Source organism: Spea bombifrons, chromosome 5 (assembly GCF_027358695.1).
Source record: "Spea bombifrons isolate aSpeBom1 chromosome 5, aSpeBom1.2.pri, whole genome shotgun sequence".
In the NCBI taxonomy this organism is placed as follows: domain Eukaryota; kingdom Metazoa; phylum Chordata; class Amphibia; order Anura; family Pelobatidae; genus Spea; species Spea bombifrons.
This window is the reverse complement of record NC_071091.1, coordinates 21653786-21672081: the sequence shown is the minus strand read 5'-3', so window position 1 is coordinate 21672081 and position 18296 is coordinate 21653786. Positions and strand designations below refer to the sequence as shown.

General features: G+C 39.6%; 2 protein-coding genes across 5 annotated transcripts in view; both read left to right on the top strand.

The window, feature by feature from the left end:
• HYCC1 (hyccin PI4KA lipid kinase complex subunit 1) overlaps positions 1-1228 on the top strand; it is a 38099-nt gene extending 36871 nt beyond the window's left edge. For 2 of the 4 annotated variants that reach the window (XM_053466598.1, XM_053466599.1), the window contains exon 11: positions 40-1228. In XM_053466598.1, coding sequence (XP_053322573.1) covers positions 40-629 — 590 coding nt within the window. In that variant the 3' untranslated portion in view covers positions 630-1228. The remainder of the gene's footprint in view (positions 1-39) is intronic. The other 2 variants (XM_053466601.1, XM_053466600.1) reach the window with 2 other exon arrangements.
• An 8013-nt stretch (positions 1229-9241) lies between these two features.
• LOC128496969 (solute carrier family 40 member 1-like) lies at positions 9242-17915 on the top strand. The gene is made up of 8 exons (XM_053466809.1): positions 9242-9341; positions 10731-10798; positions 11496-11655; positions 13592-13707; positions 13947-14073; positions 15173-15427; positions 16034-16807; positions 17419-17915. The coding sequence occupies exons 1-8, from the start codon at positions 9242-9244 to the stop codon at positions 17688-17690; spliced, it is 1872 nt and encodes a 623-aa protein (XP_053322784.1). The 3' UTR covers positions 17691-17915.
• The last annotated feature ends 381 nt before the right edge of the window (positions 17916-18296 follow it).

Genomic DNA, 18296 nt, shown 5'->3' with positions numbered 1-18296 from the left:
GATTCGATTACCTTCTCACGGTTTCTCTCGTTTTTCCAGACTCTGCAGATTTAACACTACAGGAGGAACTGACGGAAATCTCTGAGGTGGATGAAGGCTTTTGCTCCAGGGCTGCGTCTAGCTCCAGTCAGTCGGCCACGTCTCACACCAGCAGCAACAGCGGTTTTAGTAGGCTGCCATTGGGGAAAGCCCAGAGGAGATCAGCGGGAGTCAGGACTGGGGTAAAAGAACGGGAGCCCGCTGGAGATTCTTGCCGTGAGCATCTCAGCAGAAAGCAAAACCAGAGGGCGATGAGCGAGAACCTGGAGCTCGTGTCTCTGAAGAGACTGACTCTGACCACCAGTCAGTCTCTCCCGAAGCCTGGAAGTCACAGCCTGGCACGGACCGCTACCGCCGTATTCAGTAGATCCTTCGAACAGATGAGCGGTGCCGCAGCCTCTCCTAACCCTGGGGGCACGAGCGCCGCTGGTACTGGGGCAGGCAAGGAAAAGAATAGGTTTAGCGCCTGCAGCCTACAGGAGGAAAAATTAATCTATATTTCAGAGAGGACAGAACTCGCCGTGCCCAATAAACGCCAACAAAGTCAGCTGAGATCTCCTAGTATCTGCATAACGCTGTCCACAGACTAAATCGCAGAAGTAGTCGGGGAGTCAATAAAAAATCTAGAATTCTGGTGACATATAAAATTAGATACGTTTTGGACTTTTATAGGTACTTCAAACACCTCTATCAATTACCAAAGTTTTACAGAAATGCTATGAGTTTAATGTTTTATGTCTGCAGACTATCAGTAGCTCTGTAAAATGGTTGAACATGCGGTGTCGTATTCTAACGCTTTATTCCCGTTCGGTGGTATCAGGTTATTGTTTTGAGCTAGACCGTTCAGATTTGTAGGACCCTCCCTTACTTTTCAAGACTTCTTATGTAAAGAACAAGCCATGACCTAAATGACGCCTGATGTTCAGCTGCATCCAAATACCCGTCACCCTCATTTTTAATAAAAAATAGAAAGCACTGTTTAGTAGAATAATTAATAGATAATTTGTGGTTGAGATTACTGGGAGTTCCAGGGGGTCTATCCCAAGCGTGGGGAGTTCTCAGGCTTTCAGTATGCTTATTGATGTGAGCAAACTTTTTATATCTCAACAAGATTGCTGGGCACACCAGCAGCTATAACACACCTGTGTAAAAGGGATTTTATATATTAAATCTTTGTGGTTTAAATGTCTGTTTTATTGTGTTTTTCCTTTCATTCTGGAGTTATCCTTTTATTTTATTTTTGTGTTCTCAGTAACTGTTTGAAATTAAACCTGCGAGAAGTATTGTTGGAATTTGTAAATTCATTTAACAGTGTATGGTTTGTGTGTAATCCGGAGATGGCAACCAGATGTCCAATTGTGGCCAATGACTGTGCAGGATTCATTAGTGTTGTGGATTACAGATTGCCGGGAATTGGGCTTCATATATCCTGAATCATAATGTGAGTCAGGGGAGGCAAATATTTAATTTAAAAGCCAATCTATCCATTATCATTATAAGAAGCCCAGGAAATGTTAATCCATACCGTTCTATGTAAAAAGCTCTCCTGGGTTCAGGTGCTAATACCGGTACTTTGAATTAACAGAATACTTTAACAGCTGGGAAGATGTGCTTGTCCAGTCCTGCTATTAGTGGCATAAAACCCATGATCCTCGGACATCGCTGAATGTGATGAGATGTTCTCCGAAAACAGTGCCAGCAGTTCCTATAAGCAATTCTCTGTACTCACTCTTACCTCTAGCTGCTGGACATTGGGGGATGTTGTGGGACATAATTTGGGTCGTTGTTTATGGGGGGGCACTTAATGTTTAGGAATTCTAAGAAAATTGCAAATCAAATTGATTTTTTTTGTAGTTTAAAAAAAAAAATCCTAGCACAATTGTTTTTCATGTTTCTGTGCTTTCCAGTGAAAGCCCTATTTATCCTGGAAAAAAAATTTGTGGGTACATCAAACATGAAAAAGGGGAATGTTAATTAAACAAACGTACGGTATTTAGGGTACTAAAAAAGTACTGAAGGGGTTTAACCCCTTAATCTAATCCTGGGCTGTTAGCTGCATTTAAAGAGTACTGCCTTATAGTAGCTGAAACATAGTGGTTGTCTGCCTTTACCACCTCTGCCAGAAGGTTGTGAAACTTATCTACCACGCCCTCGGCAACGTAAAACTTCCTTACATTACATTACACGTTTTCTGTTTGGCTATAAATCTTAATCAACTCAAAATGCCTTTCCTCACAACCAGCAAATGTTTTAAAAACTCTGTCAAACGCAGGATACTATGTATCGTATGCGGCAATATGTAAAAACGGCAAATTGTGGCTTCAGCAGATTTCATTGCTGAATTCTGTGTCACCTGAACAGATTGGTCTAAGGTTGGGCATAAAAATATGTATGACTACCAGCGTCCTAATATCACCTGACTCACAGGGTTAATCGTTCCTTGAACAAAAGAATGAAATTATTTCCACTAGAAAAGATAATTTTAATCTAGAATTCTGTTTATGTATTTGATGTACCCGTCGGGGAATGTAATCTTTCGCTTTCTAATTGCAGCCGCCTTCTTCTGTTTGAATGCCGCAGCATCGCCCTGCAGGGTTCTGTTGATCGATTTTATTTGCGGCTTACAAAATGTAGCTCGTGTCCCATCTTCACAATGATAGCATCTGGAAGGAAACGCTAGCTTTTATATGTATTATGATGTCATCGGCTCACTGCAGTTACAATTCTAAACTCTACTGATATCACTTGATGCTAACCTGCCAGACCTACCAATTTAAAGTGATATTAGAAAAAAATATTCAAACTCTTAAAGACTAAGGCTATATTTTTTCACTTTTTTGCACCTAAGGGTGTGAGGGATTTTTCGCCCCTTTTCCTATTTTCCTTTTTACGCAAATTTTCCCTCTCCCTCCCTCATTTAATCTAACCACGCAAATCATATATTGTTTTTTTGTTTTTCCCAGGAGAGGTAGGGTTATCTTTTGAAACCATCATTGGATGAAACATTTATAAAAGGAAGAACTACAAAACATTTTTCACGGTTAAAAGCTATACATGGCCTGTGCAAATTAACATATAGTGCAGGCCGTATACCATGATGTGTCATGTTTTTGTTATAGTAGGGTTAAAGTTAGATCATATACATACACTTTGTAAATGTTTTTTGTGAAAACTATATCTGCAGGGAGAAATATCCCTCTAACCTTCCCACCTAAAACGTGGGGAATTAACCATTTAGGGAAAAAAAAGTGTGCATTTTCTGACTTCGTTATTTCACATTCACATTTAAAACACTAGATTCCTAGTTTGAAGATGTTCAAAGGTCTCCCATAATGTTTTTTTTTTCGATTATCATGAGCTAAGGTGACCAGCACATTCTCAAAGCTGAACCTTAAATCAAACCGGTTGCTATAAATAAAAAAATACATTGATCAACTAAGCATTAAAAGTTCCGTCTCGCTTTTCCAGATGGCTGCAGTAAAAGGTAACTTCCTACCTTCTTCCATTTCTCGATTTCCTTCTATTCCTTTGTTTTGAAGAACCTGGGCACTTACAACCAAAGCCTTTCTATTTAAGATTCCTTAACTAGAGCTGTTTACTGCTCTTGCAATAAAGGGGGATTGCCGTAAACACACCTTTTACAAATACCCCCACCCTACATAAGGTTGCCATGCAAGTTTTTGTGTAATGTGACTACCATGGCTCATTTTTAGTTGCAAAGTACAACTGACATATTTATGTATGATATCATGCAAGTTGACTTTCGTCATGCCCTTTACCGCATCTCATATTCCTTCCTTTAAAGTTTTTTACGTGTGTCTCCGTATCCAAGAAGGGACTTGAAATGCACAGTTTGGCAGAATTACATGTTCTTAAATTACATGGGGTTCCCTTATCGCTACAGATTAACATGTCCTGACTTCTAGCGCTCAAAAAGTTGAACAGGTTCTTCCTTGGGTATAGCCATCAACCAGATTTTAAAATGGTGCCGTTTTATTGGGAACAATATAAATTCTATTTATATATATATAAACAGCAAAACAACATGTTGTTTCTATTTAAACTGCGATTATTTTATTTATTCCATGATGAGAGTCCCTTTAATTATTTAGTTGCTCTACACAACGTGTTCTGTGACCCGTCTAGGACCGTCTTTATCATCTGACGCTTACACACACACGCACACACGCACACACGCACACACGCACACACGCACGCACGCGTGTTTACTATTTGTGATACATTTTGACCCAAAATAAACAGTCCCTTCATCTAAGCCTCATTCTTTCTGCGTTAAGTGGGCTCAAGTCACTCTGCATTGTCCCGGAGATCTGCTGTTCTTACTATAGCAGAGGTGAAGAGGAAGTAGGCAAAATCTACACAATAATGAAAGGTGGGTGTCAGCATAGCACCGCTGAAAAAGAATAAAGCTACTCTAACGTACAATTGCCTGGGACATAATCTTTTGTTGTGTTAAAATCAGAAGCCGGGTTGTTTGGGATCAGCAAATAACAAAGCAGGTTGAAGATATTAGAAGTCAATATATAGGAATTTTGGTAAAAGTTCTAGATTGTTGTACGTAACACACAAATTGTATTTCTCCTGCTCCCGAGATATTTGTATAAATTGCAGCCGGCCAAATCCTTTTTTTGAAGATTACTCATTCTAGGAATTGTAATCTTGTTAATTTTATTTGCTAGAGGGGCTAGCAAAGAACTGATTTGGATGCCAATGACTGATCACATCAGAGATTTCCAACAGTGTGAACACCAACAATGAGGCCCTTTTTCAGGACAAGAGGGACATATATATGTATATATAGACTTTTTTCTTTTCTTTTCTAAATCAGTCACTAGAAACATATGTAGTTGCCCATAAGGGATCCTTCTGTATGTTCCTTAGAAACCTTTTAGAAAGGATATTTTATGAAACCTGTTTGTTGCTTGATGATAATTTAGAGTTATTCTGTAAACTCCATGCCGTAGATTTTAAAACAAGGTCTCTTACCTATTTGAGTGATGGACTGTTTAGGCAATACTCATACCAATGTGAATTATGGCTACACAATGTATGCACAACCATCATTCTACTGTAAACTCCAGCAGATGGATACGATACAGTCATCAGACCGCAGACCCCGGTGTTCTCAACAACTCTAACCCCTATTCTGTGGGAGATATGAACCATCCAACTACAATCAAAATATTGTGTTTGTAATTATTCCAGAAATTATTGTTCCTTAACATGAATATTCAAGCAGAGGATTCAAATCAATACAAATGTACAAATCTATAAGGTAACTCTATAGCGTATTAGCACGTAAAACTAGTGTTCCAAATTGATGGAAGTTTGGTCCATGGAAAAATTCATTATATTATTACTAAGGACCAAAAAGGGTATAAAGGAGGCAAATCTATCTACTGCCTTGTAAAAAATGAGAATAGGCAAGCTACCCCACCCCCTGTGCAGGGCTTACAGCTTGGCCCATTGTGGGCACCAGTTTGAGTTGCAGCTGCACCCGCTTTAAGTCCTCCACCATGGGTAATGCTGAATGTGTATGCTACAAACAGCACACAATACCAGACTGGTACAGCGGCTGATAAATATACCCGGGAACTTTTCTGGTTTGACTGCTTCGCGGGGTTTCTGGGTCACTTTCCTGTTTCTTACAGGGAGTGACATTTAGCCATACTCACCCCCTACCCACTTTCCCTCCTACTCGTGTGGGTGGAGCTAATACCAGTGAGAAATCCCAGTATGTAAGTGTGATAGACAACCATGGGGAAAGATACTAATGGGCAAAATAAGTTCTGCCTGAAAAGTGCAGAATGTTCTTGTTATTTTAACATTTCACAATTGGCTTTCCTGTTTACTGCTTAAGTGAGTCTTGATTAGAAATGGCTAACCAGATTGACTCCTGTATCTCACTTGCCTGTGCGCACACTTTTACATTTTTCAGCTTTGCCTCTACCTGCCAGAGCCGTAGCTAGCTCCTTTTGCACCCGAGGCAAGAATGGAAAATTGTGCCCCCTAGCTTTTTTTTTTTTACAGATTATTTTATTTACACTGCCCTTACACACTGCCTCTACACACACCTGTCCATAAAAACACATATACACATACACTGCCCTTACACACACCTGCCCATAAACACATCTATACACATACACTGCCCTTACACACTGCCTTTACACACACACACCTGCACATTAACATGCATATACACATACACTGCCCTTACACAAGCCTGTCCATACACACATGTATACACATACACTGCCTTCACACAGCCCAGCCTTTACACACACACACACACACACACCAGCTTACAAACATACAAATACCTACACTGCTCTTACACACACACACACTCTGCACATACACATACACTGCCCATACACACACCAGCTTACAAACGCACACACCTATACACATATACTGCTCTAACACACAACTACCCTTACACACTGCGTTTACGCACACCTGCCCATTAACACGCATATACACATACACTGCCCTTACACACCTGCCCATACACACTGCCTTTACACACGTTCCCATAAACACACATATATACACACATACACTGCCCTTACACAAGCCTGTCCATACACACATGTAACTAACTTCCATCCTGTCACTCAAGGCCTCTGTTTTCAGTGCTCCCTTATCACTATGCACTGGCTATTGATGCAGAGCGCCTGGGTGACGTCATTTGCCAGAGCGTAGTGATTAGGGAGCACGGAAGCCGAGGTCTGAAGTGACAGACCTCGCGCTCCCTAATGTTGGGCCAGTTAGAGGGGGATTGGGATCTCCCCAACCAGCCCAGTGTGCCCAATGCCTTTGGATGGCAACCCTAATGTTGGGCTGGTTAGAGAGATCTGTGATCGCCCCAACCAGTCCTGGAGGCTGCAGCTGCTGATCGGGCGGCTGTGCGCCCCCTCGCAGCTGCGCCCGTGGCGAGTGCATCTGTCATCTCACCCTTCCTATGGCCCTGTTACCTGCCAACTTAATTATTATTCCATGGTAAAATTATAATCATTTGCAGGCTATGTACAGTTGTGTGAAAAATAAAGTACAGCCGCTTTGAATTCTAGATATTTTTAGAGATAAGAGGCTTTCTCCTGACAACCCTTCCCAACAAACCATACTTGTTAAGTATTTTTCTAATTGTACTGTCATGAACTTTAACATTTTAAGATACTACCCGAGGCCTGTAGAGTCTGAGATGTAACTCTTGGGTTTTTTGCAATTTCACTGATGATCAATTAATCAAGGGCATTTGCTTAGCAGCATCTGTCTGCTACATACTATGTTAGTTCCTATGGAACCAGTAAGGATTCCAGTTCTTATGGAACCGGTAAGTCACACATGGCTTCTCCATTTTGGCTTTATTTTTGTTGAATAAATCGTGACACTGTGTAGTATGTTATGTGTTGTTGATCTGAGGTTGTAATTACCTAGTTTTTAGACCTGCTAAGGAACAGATGATTGTTATCATGTTGTGATATTTAAAACCATAGAATTCAAAAGGGTGTACTTTCTTTTTCACACGACCGTATGTAAAATCAGTTCTGCTATAAAGTGCTGCAGTCCCAATTGTGACCAAAAGGGTGTCTGCTTTGCACCAGAATTGATCCCAAAGAATCATGTTAAAGGGGAACTTTACCTATTATTTTTTATTAAAATGATTAAAATTTCGTTTTAAAAATATTACGTTTTCTGCTGTTATCTTAGATCATTCTAATATTCAAAAATACTGACTTCATATCATACTGTCTTCTGGTAAAAAATAATAGTGTCTCAGTCTTAATCACCCAGAAGGACCCTCTGACTCATGAAAGTTTACGGATGAGTGGACTTCATTAAGCAGTACTTCATTACCATTACCAGAAGGAATCAGCTCAATCAGGAGCTTGAGGATGGAAAGTCACTCATTACATGCCAGCTTAAAGGTTTCCTACTTGTCTGCAGATAAAGATAAATTGGAATACAATGAAACAACTTTCCTTCAGTGATAAGCTGCATTGCAGTATACAAAACTGGGGCCAAAACATTGCTGTTTATTAAATACATTGTGTATTTTTTCATGTATAAACCCAATAAGTGCTTTTATTCCCTTTTCATAAATATATGTATATAGATAGCCATGTATTCCCATCCGTAGGATTTTAATTCACATAATTTGGTGATGGCGTGCATTGGGTTAGCGTTTTTTTTCCTCTCTCCCTTTCATTGTGTTGTAAAAACGGAATTCACAGTGAATAGATGATGCGTTCCCTGGGCTGCCTAATGCATAGCCTGTCTCCAGCGGCCGCATTCCCATAGTTCGGAATGACCCCAGATTGAGCACATTGTACTGGCCCCGTCACGTGTGACAGAAAGTGCTGGCTTTCCTTTTGACAACAAACATGAAGCATCTGCACCTGCAGCATTTTTACACAATGGGGTACATGTTAGCAAGTGTACATGTAAGTTTCATAAAGTGATCTCATCCCTTTTCTTCTTCTTCTTCCGTGTGTGTTTTTTTTTTTTTTTTTTTTTGTAAATTTCATCTTTCCATGCATGGGAGGGCCTCTGCCCACTTAATAAACTGTTTTCAGCAAGTGTTCGGGAAAACACGTTAGAACACATGAGAGTTTCATGGTAAGTATGTGAAAGCTGTGTTTATTAGACCGATGCAGTGTGCGCTTATAACCAGGCTGTATATTTATAGGAAGAAATAGTTCTATAATGTCCCAGTTCTTCCTATAGAGTTACGGGATACATCGAATTACATTTTTATTAAGCTGTTTTCTATAATACTGCTTTGTTTTTTAAGTATATGGTGTATAGTGGATAACAGTGTGGACATATCGAAGTCATTATATTATTTAGGTGACCTTTTTCTGTAGTTCCTATTTAATCAATTTAAGAGAGTAATAAATTAGTAGAGGAATGTGGTTTATTTACTTGATATTCTGTATTCAATAAGCTGTAAAAATCAAACTTGTATTTACGGACAATATGTCATTTAGAATGTAACAATTTGTAGAACGGATAATTCAGAAAAAAAGTCTATTTAATATATATAGAGTAGCCGAAATGTATCCATGCTATGTTTGTGCATTATTTTTTTTAGTAAGTGAGTTTATCATGTAAAGTTTCATAATAGAAAGACAATTAACTGAAATGATTATTTGCTTTGTAACAGTAAACAGCAATGCTGGAAGAATTAGATGACTTTGAGGGGCCTGGCAATGAAAGGGCAGGGACACTGTCTCCTAGTACCAAAGAAGCCAAGGGCAAGAAGCGAGTACTTGGTAATTACTAAACGTCATGAGTGAAGAGGTCTGTGCATAACATCGGACTCACACTTGGTCTTGCACTAAATGCAGTGCAATTCGCTGTAACATGTCCCCGGTTGCTATGGTGACTGCTCAGTTTTCACCACTTTTGGACTTTAACCCTATATACATAGCTCCCATTACTTTATTGCTAAATGTAAAATATTGGTTTAATATCCACCACAGAGAATCACAACATTTATATTGCTGTATAAGTACATTTTTGAATTTGTGATTTATGTGATTATTAACTATTACCGCTGGAAGTAGGTCACACCAGAGAAAACATGGAATTCGCTGATCGGCTTATATCTTTGAGTTATTATTGAGCAGAAACAAAAACATTAACTGAACATTACAAATAACACAATCTATTTGCATGCAGTAGAAAAGTTAGTGGCAGCCGTAACGTCTCCTGTATAAAAGAGATAACTGTACAAATTGAGCATTTAAAGGGACATCAGCTGCTTGTTTATTTTCTGTTTCTCTGTTGTTTGTGGGTTTTCCGTGATCATATGATGGGACTCTTAGTCAAAGCAAATAAGGACTAGAGAGGGCAAACAGAGTTGAGAGAGACACAGATCTGTCTGGTTTATGCCATCAGGAGACTTGGTGGAAGGACTTCAGAACTGTGAACCCTTTTCTAGTGCCATGATTTCAGCGGCAGAAATATGTATTTTTTACAAAACTAATCATTGAGTGGTTTTATTGCTGTTGGGTTCACTTTCCTTATCTGGTACAGAAAACATTCCTACCATACTATACACAACCTCTCTTTTTTTAGCAATAAATATGATACACAAAACTAACAATAACATGGATTCAAGTAAGACATGCTGGTACAGAAGGAGAACATTACACTTAAATACACTGCCATTTTATTTTTGGTGTGCTTACCGTTTCTGTCCTCGCGGAAGTCCCTAAGCTGCACACCTCTTGAAATCAATAGACATTTAACCTATTCCATGACAATCCATAGCTTGCAACTAAGAATCTAGTTGAGTTTCAAGTGGGCTCAGTATTTATTCTTTTTGAGTTCCCCATCACAATTAAACGTAAACAGCCCATGCGGAGGCCGCACCATTCTTGCAAAACCTATAAGAGCAAGAGTTTCAATATAACGTACTAATACATATTTTGAACTAGAGCAGTTTAGCATTCTAAAACAGAGTGGTGGACATTTTCTGAGGTCTGTGGTGGACAATTTGATAATGTTCCATGGACCTTCAGAAACCTTGCCATGATGAACTCTTCACGTATCCCTGAGTAGAACCAATTATTGTTGCTGTCTTCTATGGCTGGTGCTTAGTGACTAAAGTGGTATGGGAATGCACACTTACTACTTTCTTGTGTTTGCCTTGTTAGGCCCAGCTGTCAACTACCTCATGGGTCCAAGGTTTCTAGTTTATGTCAGCTGTGCACTTTCAATCTGGGTAAGTTATTTATGGAACATTAATGTCAAATGTGCTCAAAATCCAGGGCATTAAAATGACTTACATAGGTTGTGTGTAAAATGTGAAAATTTATGTGAAATTTGCTTACTCATAAAAACTTTTATTGTGAACTGATAAAACAAACCGGTCTAGAAGAGTTAAAAAAGGAAGGAAACAGATGTTCCTCCCCAGCTGGCCTTCTCATTTTTAAAGTAGACAGAACAATTTCCCACAATGCTAGTCTTTTTATTAAATCTCATACAGAGTTTGAGAGATCTTAAAGGGATAGTATTGCACAGAATTTGTGTTCACATTGATCAGCGAACAAAGAGTTATTGCCTCACTCATTCTCCCCCTTGAGATAATATTAGTATTAATATTTTAATATAATTAATAAATTTTAGTGGGTGCTGCCAGGCAGGAAGCACGCTCTCAGTTTCATTTCACCCGCAGCTTATAGCATAGTGAGTGAACCCCATTATACGGGACATTGAGCTGATGAAATGGAACTGGACAGTGACAGAAAATAGCCCGTAACCTTAACATTACAGGTTACTTCCTAAAGTTACTGAATCCCTTTTTTACGTCCTCTAAAATGCTCATGACAGGTCCGCTTAAGGCCTAGGTCTTGTTATTTATTAAAATTCAATCTCCATGTACACATTTTCACAAGCCTGACCATGTCTTCTCTGTTTAGGGGGACCGTATGTGGCATTTTGCCATCTCTGTGTTCCTGATTGAACTATATGGACACAATTTACTCCTAACAGCTGTTTTTGGTTTAGTGGTGGCTGGTTCTGTGTTAGTGTTTGGGGCTTTAATTGGTGACTGGATTGACAGGAAACCAAGGAATAAAGGTATGTAAATACATCAAATTTACCGTTAATGACAATTTTGTGTTAGACTTTGAGGCATTGTGATTTACTGACTAATCCATTGTTGTACTTCAGGGATTAGCATACCTCTCAACATTTTTTTCGTCCAAGATGGTGTTGATTAATGGCATGGCCAGGGTATGGGACTTTATGAAGACTATAAAGTGAATTTATGACATACAGAGCTCAGAAAAAGATTCTCTATAAGACAGGCAAGGCCATGTACATCACTTGTTTTTAGCAGGAAACTAAGGGATGGTCTTACCATCAGCCCTGCCCACTCCCACTCATGTTCTTTTCACTCCCACTCATGTTTTTCCCATTGCTTTCTAAGTGCTGCCCGATTTTGATTATAGTCCACCATCTTTTATGAAGAGCAAACTTTATTCACAGTTTATATAATTAACATAAAAACACATTAAACCAAAAGTGAATCAACTTTTCTATTATAGACTCCTCATACCTCGAAGCAACACTTAGACTGGTCAGCAATAAGTATATATTTCAAGGATAAAATATATGATGGGTTACTTAAATATACCATACCCCTCATCTCAAAGGCCGCTGTCCAAGTCCCTCATGGCTCCCATTACTTCTCTCCAACAGCAGTGAGTCCTTAACATAACTAGGAACATCCTGGGGTAGGCTACACAAAGTTCTCCCTCTTCTTGGGGAGTGCTTTAAAAGAGGTAACTACCCATGCGTGTGGGCAACACTAGCCAACGCAAGCCTGGAGCTGAAGTGGGTAGAGTGTAGGCATGGCCAAACGCTGCTCTAATTCCTGGAAAGGAAAGTGACCTGGAGACTTGGGAAGCAGGTGGAGACTCTCGATCAAACCTGGAAGGTTTTCATGCACAGGTTTCAGTATGGGCCTCTCCAGTTGTATATGATGTTGATTAAAGCTAGAGGGGCAATAGAGAAAAATCACTGTGTTTCAACATAAAGCACCCTATTCGCAACAGACAGGGTGTTGTCTACTTCCTCTCCCAGCCAACCAATAAGCCCTAGGAGTTCCCCACCGAAGTCCAAACCTCAACTGGTCAGAAGAGACCATACCCTTCAGGAAAGGACCAGTTAATACCCTTTTTTGAGCCTGTGAATCAGGCCCCCCGGGAGGGCCTTTGAGGGATCTAGTGGGGTGGTGACATTAAACATTAATAAGCATATTAAACACCTTGCCTTAGACAAAGTAAAGAAGGTCACATGCCAATAGCATATGAATCAGATTTCCCTTCTGATAACATACCCGAAGTGCACCAACATTCCACCATCTCTTAAAGCAGATATACCATGCTACACTCAGATATACCATACATAAAACCCACTGCTTCAGGGGGTGAAGGAAGTGCCAAAAGTATTTTGGTCTAAAAGCACCTGGGATGTAAATCAGATACTTTCTTGTAAGTCACATGTACAAAAGGATCACATGATAACTCTAAGCACAATGTTACAAATAAGTGAAATTTGGTGAAAAACTCATAGCTACCATTAGCTAAAATGCTTAATGTGAACAGCTGTAATGTGATATGTCTTCCCTCTGGGTCACACCATGTTAACCTAGGAAGTCACAAACCGTTGTTCATGGTCATATTAACCATTAATTTTGAAAAAAATAAACTCACGTGATCAGTACCCTGAAGATAATTTTATCTAGCCAGTAACAAGCATCTATTATTGCCCCATTATGTCCGTGCTTATAGCCTCATAGACAACAACTATGTTTCAAAAGACATAGTAAAATGTAATACATTTTTTAGGTGTGACAAAATTTTGCTTGTTTCTACCAGTGACCAAGAACGACATAAGGCTCTCAAGGCCCCAGCCGTCCAAAGAAACTCATACGGTTATGTGAATTATATAATTTAAGTCTTGACAATTATATCTTGGTTTATTCTTCATGATATCTTTCCCTCTCCAGTTGCACATGCATCATTATTCATTCAGAACTCATCTGTAACTGCCTGCTGTATTGTCCTAATGCTGGTCTTCTCCTATAAGAACGAGATAGAACAGATATGGCATGGCTGGCTCACAGTAAGTAGTGTATTATACGACTGATTATACGTGTGGTTTACATACTAAGTGCACACAGTATCAATGGAGATTTCCACATGCTTCTGATGTTGACATCAAATCCAAGAGGAAGGTCCTTTCTTCAATACAAGAGAAATATCATCCCATACCATCATACTTTATCATTGAAATCAAATGTTATCTTATGGGTTATATTTAGGGTTGCATCTTTACCTCTGTCTGTGTCTGCAATCCAACAGGTGTTCTGCTACGGAGTGGTAATTATCCTGGCTGACTTAGCAAACCTTGCAAGCACAGCACTGACCATAACAATTCAAAAAGATTGGATTGTGGTCATCACTGGAGATAACAGGAGCCAACTAGCTGGTAAGAGAGTTCCCTTTTGTTCGATTTAAAGAAAATGACATTTAATTTAAATTATACATAAAAATAAAGTTATATATATATATATATATATATATAGGAACTCATACATATTGTACTGACATTTCCACTATGTTGTTGCAAATGATTTGTTTTGAGAAATGAATGTATCCATTTTTATCTTGTCTTAATGGGATTTTTTGTGAACTTGCTTTATCTACTAAGCATAACACCAATATGTCCTGCAACAGCATTGTGTTTTCTACAAATTGTAAGGGGTTTGTACTGTCTCCATCCAACCTCCCTATTTACCCAGATAAGTGGATGATACATTCTAATAATCTGTATTTAAAGAATGTTAAAAATTAGAAATGTATAATAGAAGTATAATGAATAATGGAATATTTTAGAAATAGATAGAAGAATAATAGCCAATAGACTTGTGCATTCGTATTCGGGCGAACATGAGGTGCGTTTTCGTTGTCTAGCCCGAACACCGAGGAAACGAACACGAAGACACAAAACACAAAGAATCTTTGTGTTCGTCTTCGATAATATCTCCAACTAATTTCCCTGGTCCCTTCCCCATCTAGTGTACCTTATCTATGCAGCATCGCAGGGGTTAAACGGAGCGGAAATTCTAAGGATCGCACGAGGAGGTAAAGGTCCGTGCGAGCGACTCTATTGGTCCTCTGCAGGGGCCTCTTCTGGCATCAACCAATTGAGGAGAGGAGGCCCTGTCAGCGACCAATAGAGTCACTCTTATGGACCTTTCCCTCCTGTTCCCTCCCCAATGGTCTCCCCAGGCCAAGTTCCGGTGTCAGGAGTTAAAGGTCCATACAAGCGTCTCTATTGGTCGACAGCAGGGAGCTCCTCTTTAACTCTTGAAGCAGGGAGGCCATTTTCTCCCCAGGCCAAGTTCCACAGTCAGGAGTTAAAGGTCCGTACGAGCAACTCTATTGGTCGACGGCAATAGAGTCGCTTGTACGGACCTTTAACTCCTGGAGCATGGAGACCCCAGGCGGAGTTTTGCCATCCTTACAGTCTTTTTTTATTATTATTATTTTTATCCTTACATTCTTTTTTTTCCCTCGTTACCTAGGCATGAATGCGACAGTGAGAAGGATGGATCAAGTAATTAATATCTTTGCCCCATTGTCTGTGGGCCAGGTTATGACTTGGGCTTCTAATGTCGTGGGCTGTGGCTTCATCCTTGGCTGGAATTTGATCTCGTTGCTTGTAGAGTTTATTTTCCTTTCCAAGGTTTATAAAATGGTACCTCAGCTGGCCATAAAACCACAGCAATCCATTGGAGAACATTATATCGAGAGGCAACTGGAACTCATAAATGTGCAAGGTATATCAGGCTAAACAAAAACATTGAATATGTATAGAGTTGGAAGTAGAGGAGAAGACTAGTAAAGATTCTAATCTTAGACAGGGCTGTGTCAGAGAGCCAGAACTAGGGGTAGGGATAGGCAGGAAGGGACAGAAAGTAGGTGTAGCCACAGCACCATATAGATATGGCGATCACGTATTGGTGGGGCGAGCACCATACAGTCTTAAGTGAGAGTGAAGTGGACAGGGAAAATGGTGGGATTGGACGTTGGCCAACACCGCTGTTCTGGCCGGAAACCTACCAGGAGACCTAGCAAACAGAAAAGACTCTGGGTCAAATCTGGAACATTCCCAGGTATGCTTATAATTGTGCAGATTATGTTTTATGAAAGAATCACATGAATATTTTTACAGTTTCCTCGTGGGTGGTTCTCAGGCCAGCTCAGTCCTTCGTGAAGAGATCTCATGGTCTCAGCCTTAGAATGCAGGCCTCTGGTATGCTTGTTTAACTAAATTAAGTGAACCTTAGTGATTTTAAAGATGGAAACAATAGATGCATGAGATTGCTTGACTTGACTTGCCTCTTATTAGAACACCTATAAACATACATTTATTTTTTTCCTAGGTGATCTACCTATTTGCTCAGTCATAGGTGACTTAATTAGCACACCATCCGTACCCACTCAATCCAGTGACAATAAGCCAGAGAACCAAGAAACGCCAGAATTCCAGTCTTCAACAATGACCCAAACCACAGCAGAACATGCATCAGAAGTTCCAGAAACTCCAGCAGAACGGTCTTCCACAATCCCTGCGTGTTTCCAAAGATTCCGCAGAATATTACACACGTGTACAGATGGCTGGAAATCATACTACAGACAGTCTGTTTTTTTAGCGGGTTTGGGGTTAGCTTTCTTATATACTACAGTCCTTGGATTTGACTGTATCACTACAGGCTATGCCTACACTCAGGGGATAAGTGGCTCTCTGCTTAGCATTCTTATGGCCGTATCAGCCATCTCAGGATTAATGGGCACATTTCTGTTTACTAAGCTAAGAAGACGCTATGGATTAGTAGTCACAGGAATCATATCTAGCTGCCTTCATGTCAGCTGTTTAATGCTTTGTGTATTTTCAGTCTTTGCACCGGGAAGCCCCTTTGATTTGGGCATTTTTTCTGTTCTTATTGGTATGAACTCTTCTTCAAATACCGAAAAGCAGAACCAGCTCCACATCTATCCATCTCAAGGAAATATCAACCAACCTATCCTCCCAGACCGCTCTTCCATTCACTGGACTAACAATACTGTGTTGTTTGAGAGTGTACATGCCAGTGATCACCCAGATTCCTACATCTCAATCATACTCCTCTTCTCAGGAGTAATATTAGCAAGAGTCGGTAAGTTACTTATTCGGGTCATCATGCCACTATGAGTCTTCCATTTCCCTTTTACTGGTGTCTTATCTTATTTCTTATCTGTCATCTGGCTTACCAGGTGTGTTTAGACTTGGTTACATTACATGTTCTTCAATACTAAATACACAATACAATTTTTGAAGAGCTTGTAGATGACAGTTTCATGTGAAAAGGGACTATCTTTTGTAGGAGGACATATAAACAATTCTTATCACAAAATCTAAGATGGGTTTTGATAAGCATGAACGGCATGGAGATCTCTACAGCCAATTTGAAGGATTCCTTGTTTTGAATTTTAACCTTGACTATTCTACAAATCTCCACCTTTTGGAGAAATAGATTAGTTAGATCAATAGGAATTATGCCCAGGGTCAGCCTGGGGGTTAAAATTGTGCCTGGCACTTAAAGGGCACCAGCCGGATATATGCAGCCACAAGCTATATTCTTAAACTTTTGTAACTCGCAGGCACATTAGTCAAGTTACATTGGAAGGGATTGGCCACAAGAACTGTTTCGCCCTATTCACCCAATGGCTGCTTTATTCTATGTTGATAAATTAGGCTGATTACTTACTATGCTCTTTCAATTTAAAGGTCTGTGGTCCTTCGATCTCACAGTGACTCAGCTGCTCCAGGAGAACATCCCTGAATCTGAACGTGGAGTTGTTAACGGAGTGCAAAGCTCTATGAATTATCTGATGGACCTGGTCCATTTCATCATGGTGATTTTAGCTCCACAACCTCAGCAGTTTGGACTCCTGGTTATCATCTCAATATTGTTTGTAATAGCGGGACACACCATGTTTTTTTTTTATACCAAAAAATATAAAATTAAAGAGAGGGAATCACCAAATACTCCTGCCTGATAGTCTTGTGAAAAATCATTTTTAATAGCCAGCTTTCTGTAGTATAATCTTTGTAGTATGAGTTTTAGCATGAAGTGTTGGATAACTTTAGCAGACCTGTCCAATGTTCACCTAATCTGTTCCACTTCTTTTTTTATTATTATTTTATACATGATTCACCCTATTCCATATACACTTTCCATTAACTTTACTGGAAATAAACAATATTTCAACCACCGTACAAAATGTCATGCCGTTTTATTTAATTTGTCTGAATACTTGATGAAGAAAAACACTTGGAAGCTAAGTCTGAAACACATAGCATGAATATTTAATTGGATTACATATTGCTCAAACCGCAGAAAGTTGCCTATTGATGCTATTCATTTTTTATGCAAGATTGCATGTGAATGAAGTGCAGACTTTCAGCTTTATTTTAGGGGTATTTACATCCAAATTGGGTGAATGGGTTAGGAATTACAGCAAATTACATATGCATGTAGTCATCTCCTTTACAAGGGTCCAAAAGCGATGAAAATTTGACCAAAAAGCTGTTCTTGCCCAAATGCGTGCTATTCCTTCATTATTACATCAACAATAAAGCAGTTAAAGGTCTGTAGTTGATTC

Bases quoted from the DNA above. Each gene is read 5' to 3' on its own strand.
- LOC128496969 (XM_053466809.1), top strand. From the start codon at position 9,242: ATGCTGGAAGAATTAGATGACTTTGAGGGGCCTGGCAATGAAAGGGCA. The intron at 14,074-15,172 runs GTAAGAGAGTTC...CTCGTTACCTAG, and splicing joins TAACAGGAGCCAACTAGCTG to GCATGAATGCGACAGTGAGA. The intron at 16,808-17,418 runs GTAAGTTACTTA...TTCAATTTAAAG, and splicing joins AGTAATATTAGCAAGAGTCG to GTCTGTGGTCCTTCGATCTC.